General features: G+C 49.9%; 2 protein-coding genes across 2 annotated transcripts in view; both read right to left on the reverse strand.

The window, feature by feature from the left end:
• The window catches only part of LOC125760271 (titin-like), a 34,004-nt gene extending 29,613 nt beyond the window's left edge, over positions 1–4,391 (reverse strand). The window contains exons 1-5 of the mRNA XM_049420135.1: positions 4,307–4,391; positions 3,924–4,211; positions 2,565–2,849; positions 1,757–1,775; positions 312–718 (exon numbers count right to left, since the gene is read on the reverse strand). Of these exons, the coding sequence (XP_049276092.1) occupies positions 312–718; positions 1,757–1,775; positions 2,565–2,849; positions 3,924–4,211; positions 4,307–4,391 (1,084 nt within the window). The remainder of the gene's footprint in view (positions 1–311; positions 719–1,756; positions 1,776–2,564; positions 2,850–3,923; positions 4,212–4,306) is intronic.
• Positions 4,392–5,179: 788 nt separating this feature from the next.
• Positions 5,180–5,794, reverse strand: LOC125760211 (fibroblast growth factor receptor-like 1). The gene is made up of 2 exons (XM_049419988.1): positions 5,663–5,794; positions 5,180–5,565 (listed from the first exon to the last, which is right to left on the reverse strand). Exons 1-2 carry the CDS (start codon positions 5,739–5,741, stop codon positions 5,252–5,254), a joined length of 393 nt encoding a protein of 130 aa, XP_049275945.1. The 5' UTR covers positions 5,742–5,794; the 3' UTR covers positions 5,180–5,251.
• Positions 5,795–6,000: the final 206 nt, after the last annotated feature.

The following is a 6,000-nucleotide window of genomic DNA, read 5'->3' on the forward strand; positions in this document are numbered from 1 at the left end:
TGCCCCTTTATGTGCCAGTTGTCAGCCTGTTACCTTCCTATTTCCTCTGTGTATTTGTGCTTTTGTGTGTCCAAACCATATAATAAGAATAAATAGTAATAATAACGATGTCCCCTTTTGTATTTTGTTGTGCTCCGCGCTGTTACGCTAAAGATCATACGTACAGAGCGGATATGAGTGTACACTGGGGAGGAAGTAAGTGAGCGTACACCTACGAGTCATAGTCATTAGACAACCACATCCCCGAGCACCAATCAAGTATCCCCAACTCGTCTACTTGCTGACTGAACTCGAAGTTGCACCCTCCTCACCTTCGACGACGAGCGACGCGGTGTAGCTGTCGGAGCCGTGCGCGTTGGTCACCGTGCACGTGTAGTTGCCGAGGTCTTCGGCCGACACCTTCTCCAACGTCAGAGTGGCGATGTTCTCGGTGTCCTCCTTGATGTACTTCGCAGCCCCGTTGCCGACGCTCACTGGACGGTTGTTGTGGCTCCACGCGAAGCGAAAGGGCCCCGCACCGCCGATCACCACGCAGGCCACGGTGGCCCTCTGACCCAGGGCTGTGTTCCTCGAGAACGCGAACGGCTGTATCTCCGGCGGGAACGAAGAATGCTTGGAGCCGGTGAGCGCGTCTCTTCGGACTCTCTCCGTGGAGAGGCCGTACGCGAACGGGAAGTCCCGAGCATCGGCGAGATTTTTGACGACAACCGCGAATCCTCTGCCGCTCACGAGCACACAAACGAGAAAGCCGAGTGAAATGGACGCAAGCCCTTTCATCGTGAACGCGAGAGCTTCCGAATCGTCGTACGTGGACTATGCGCTCGTCTCTCTCTGCTCAGTGCGGTGACGTTTCCAGTGCGATGATGTTTGCACGTCCAAGTCCCTCGATCGGAAAGGCAATGCGATTTCACGGACAACTAGCGCCACACTGCGTAGGCTGTCAACACCACAGGCAGACCACAGGCAGAACGTCTTTTTACTAAGACGTTCGCCTTCATGGCCTGCCGCCGTGTTTGAACTTGACTTTGCATGCATGTAAAGCTTACGTGGTCGTCAATCAGTTGTGCATATTTTCACGTAATTAGGTTAAGGTTTCAAAACACGGGAAAGTTGAATCGGATATATTTAAGTAATTTAAAGTTTGCTTTATGTACACACATAAAAAATGCATCATGCCAACGAAATGAGGCAAAAGGAAACACTCAAGGCGTGCTTCCTGACGAGGCCGACATTCCGAGTCCTGGAAGGGACAGTAGTGGGCTAGGCTTCCAGATATTTAAGATCTGGAAGAAAACTAAGCTGCCCATTATCTGTACAGTTTTTAAAAAGTAATCGGGACTGTTAATCTAGCAGAGGAAAAATTTTCTTTTGTGTTGCAGTGATGACGGAGGACACCTACAACAGCACACGCTTTCGGCAAGTGTAGTGAGGTAAGCAAGTTACTGGTCTTTATAATCGGTTTTGCGTGGTTACGCAATCTGAGGTATACGGCTATTGGTTCAAACACCCCGCGCGTCAACAAATAACCCGTTCGTTCTTTGACGACAGCATCCGCTTGATTGCAGTTTGGAAAAGCATTCCCAATTTGACCAATCTCCCACAAAAGTCGTGGAAAGAAAAAAAGAAATTACAGGCACAATAAACCCATTTGGTCGGGCGTTGATTGAATCATTCGATCGAAGCTACATTATTAATCATTAGGCGGAAAATTTACTATACCTACTAGCAACCGATATAAAGGTCATACTTCCCTCACTTGAATATTATGCGCAACACTGCAACACCGGAAGGGCAGCGTGAGGTCGGCATTTCAGTGTATCTCGCCGCATTCGAGCAACTTAAGTTATTCTAAAGGTCTTGAAAACTACGCTTACATTGGATAGAGAGTTGACTACACAGAAGAAAGTACCATCTAAATCTGACTTCATAGGCAGCTATATTGTACAGCCAGTTTAAAAGAAGATAGTTCATGTTGAAACAAGGGCAAAATACACGAAGACTTAGAAAGGACACAGGACGTCCTGCGCTCCGTCCTGTGTCCTTTCTAAGTCTTTTTGTATTTTGCGCTTGTTTCAACATGAACCTTTACCAAAATGCCCAACTGGCAGTCATTCTAGAAGGGAGTTGCCACAAGTCTCCTTGCTTTCGCGTAGTTCCTAGCTTAAAAGCTATCCTTTCACGCTCAAAGTAAACATTTCGGCATTCTGGTAATGTGGCTTGTTAGTATATAGCTTTAAAAAAGAAATTTTTCCGCGTTCCGCTAAACGATCGAGCTTGTTTGATTTTAGCGCTCGTCCCGCGCGTCATCACTGAAAATTGCGTAGTAATGCTTGCGATGAGCTGAGGAATGAACACTTCTTTGTGTGTTATTCTCAGGGCTAAATGGGAACGTTTCTCTTATTTTAGTCCCCTCACCCCAGTGGAGGATAGCCAACCGGACTCGGCCTTGCTAACCTCTCTGGCTATCTCTTATGATTTCTCAATCTCACGCGCTCGCACACACGGACTACCACCTGAGCACAAGCTTCTTCACTGCGCCGCGCGACGTAATCAAATTCGCCTACCTTCGACTATCAACGGCGCCGTGGCGCTGTCGCTGCCGAACCCATTGGTGACGGTGCACGTGTAGTTGCCGACGTCATCGGCGGTCACGCGCTCGATGGTCAGCATGACCACGTTGTCGACGACGGTCCGAAAGTACTTCCTCTCATTGTTTACGAGAAACTGGCCGTCCTGCATCCAGGCAAACCGGAAGGGCTTCCTCCCCAACGCAGCCACGCACGTGACGCTGACTTCCTGTCCGACACTGACGCTCGGCGGGAAAGCCAGAGGCTGGATGCGCGGCTGGTCTGCGGCGCCGAGGAAATGGCGTTTAGGAAACTCCTTCAGCAAGCAAGGAGTACGCGCTTTGGTACAGATCGGTGATAGCTCGGTTTACCTTGAGTTGCCGCGTGAATGCCTCCCAGCAGTCTGAGAAGTAGAGTCAATGCCGTCGCCCGTAGTATTCCTTCTAGAGTCATTACTCTTGAGGTGGAGTCTCTAGCTATGAATAAGTGTGCGTTGCACTCTTGCAGGCAATCTCGCTCTGTCGTGTGTTCGCTGGAAGTGGCGCGCCCGCACTTTTCCTTCGCAGAAGCCCCCAATAGAGGAGTCGGAGAACTAGTGCCACACTGCGGCGAGAGTCGAAACTGTACTGCGCTGTGCGCGTAGGTTTAAACGACGTGAAGTGGCGTAGCATGTGGGTGAACTGTCGTAGCGATTTTGTTGTAGCAAGTTGAAACGTTTTTTTTTTTGCGCCGCACATTATTATAGGTATGGAATTCTTGTTCTTGAAGTTGAAACGAGGAATGTTTTATTAGTTACATGAAGCAGTCTTGTTTATCGTTTCTTTTCTATTTGTCCACATTGATGAAAATATTTTTTGTCGTTATCATGAGAGCGTACTAACAAAAAAATATGATTCATTGTGAGGGAAAGAAATTACCATATATAGTTTGTTATATTTGTATAGGTCGACACATAAACGGTCAACATAAACATATAAACACGCATAAACAGGCACAGAAGTCGCCGTGTTCAATCAGTAATACTTGAACAATTTCTTCAGCTCCTCCGCCCTCTCCTCTCGGTACGCATAAACATACCTCTACACATTTTCCGTAACACCCGTTTGCAACCTCCACTTCCCTTGAAGACAGCTTCCCCAAAACTGTACAGTAAAGCCACGCGTTCGGATTATGTGTGTGTCAAAGGCGTCGTTCAGAGTTTACGCGTAAAATACTTAAAAGTCTCCTTCCGCTAATGACATGCGCACGTAGGCGCAAGGCTTCGAAGATTGTTATTTCACCTATGAAATACGAGCACTGGTTCCTGGAGTGACACGGACACTATAAACGAACCCGTAGGCTTACTGGATCACTGACCTGTGACGAGCAGCTCAGCGCTGTAGCTGTCGCTGCCGACCTCGTTGGAAGCGCGACACGTGTAGTTTCCAACGTCTTGCGCCGTGACTTGCGAAATCGTGAGCGTCGACAGCGTTGCCGACAACTGTTGGGGCACTGCGCGGCCTCCGTCGCTGTTCACGGGCAGTCCGTCCTTAAACCAGGCGAACTGCACCGGCTGCGTGCCCCGTATCGCGATGCAGGACACCACGAGGGTCTCGAGCAGCGGATGGTCCTTGGGGAAGTAAAATGGCTGCAGTCTGGGGGCCTCTGTGAGGCAGGTGCGTGAATGTCAGCCACGGAGAGTGTGGTTATGTCGCTCAAAAGAGCGGGATCGGACCCTAGGCGAGAAAAGTTCCGTTTACCTTGTGCCGTCGCTGTGGAATGGATAATGTCAACTGTGGCGATTAGCGAGCCAAATATCCACGGTAATGCGGGAAAAAGAGCCATGTCGCCGGTCTCGTGCTGCGGTCCAACAACGCGCGGATGCTTGTGCGACGATCCAAAAGCGAACGCCTCCTTTTAAGTGAAAAGCTATGCGTCCTCCGGGTGTGGACAACTAGCGCCACGTCGAGGCAGATGCTTGAACTACACACGTTTGCGCGGCGTTTCATATGTGATGTATGTTGGCCGCATCGTGTGAGATAGCTGCGTGTGAAGCAGCTCGTGTGAATTTTTGCCAGTTTTGCGCTTGATAAAAGGAATGGAACTGCTGTTCACCGTAATATCACAAAAGGGAAAATTAAGCAGTTGAAAAATTAATGATACCGTGAAGGCACCATGAGGCTCTGAGCTTTCAGCCATATTGCTTCGCCCAACGTTCACTAAGTGTAAATAGCTAATAAATTTAATTACATCAAAAGTGATAAGCATTTTCTACGTGATAGCAATCCTTCTTCGCTTGTGTTAACAATAATATATAATAATTCAATTGTTGGGTCTACGTCCCGAAACCACCATATGATTATGAGGGACGCGCAGTGGCGGAGGGCTCTGAAAAATTTCGACCACCTGGGGTCTTTTAACCTGCACCAAGATCGAAGTACACGGGCCTCTAGTATTCCGCCTCCATCGAAATGTGGCCGGGATTCGATCCCACGACCTTCGGGAGAGCAGTCGAGCTTCACATGTGTTAAGCAGTTTTTCAAGAGTGAGCGTAGCGCAGGTTATCGACTGCAAACGCCGTGGAGCCTCTCATCGCTTAGAGCTTCCTAGGTAGGCGTAGTTGCGCGGTTTCACAAGTACTACGCGAACGTTTTTTGACCATTTAGACGAATATACAAAACGCTCACCGAGAAGCAACAACAACATCAACACCCACCGGAGACTACGAGCTCCGCCGTGAAGCCGTCGCTGCCGGCGGCGTTGCTGGCGCGGCAGGTGTAGTTCCCGACGTCTTCGGCGTCGACGTTGGGCACCGTCAAGACGGACACGGACTCCGTGATCATCTTCGACACGGGCTTCTCGCTCCCTCCAGCTTCTGGCAGGGGACGCCCGTCTTTCGACCAGGCGAAGCTGAACGGCGGAGTGCCGTGGTCCACAATGCACGTGACCGCTACGGTCCGTCCCCTTTGGTGATCCTTCGAGAACGCGAACGGGTGGACTCTGGGAGCATCTGCAGGCGCTGTACATGATGCGCGTCGTTGTTCGAAGGTTAGCATTGCACGAGTTGTTAGGATTAGAGTTTCTCGAGCCCAAGTTCAAAGGTCCAAAGCGCCTACCTGCTCGAGCTGTGACGTGTAGTCCCAACGCCGTTGCTTCCAAAAAAAGAACGATCAGAAGCGCGTCGAACAGCGACATGGCTTGCTGGTGCTTCGAGAAAGCTTTTTGTGGCCGGACGGGTGCTCCCTCGTAGCTTTCATATGGCGCAGGGAGGGCTGTACTCTCCGAGTCATTCCAAACGTACTCAGAGAGTAAGGCTCGTGGCACCACACATGGGAGGCATTGGGAAGTTGAGAGCGGTGAAGTAGAAGGGGAAGACAGGCGAGCGAAATTTGAAAGTGCGTGGTTAGATGCCGCGGATGTACCTTTTCTGATCAGCAGTTGCTGCAATATCCAT

Source organism: Rhipicephalus sanguineus, chromosome 10 (genome assembly GCF_013339695.2).
Source record: "Rhipicephalus sanguineus isolate Rsan-2018 chromosome 10, BIME_Rsan_1.4, whole genome shotgun sequence".
Classification (NCBI taxonomy): Eukaryota; Metazoa; Arthropoda; class Arachnida; order Ixodida; family Ixodidae; genus Rhipicephalus; species Rhipicephalus sanguineus.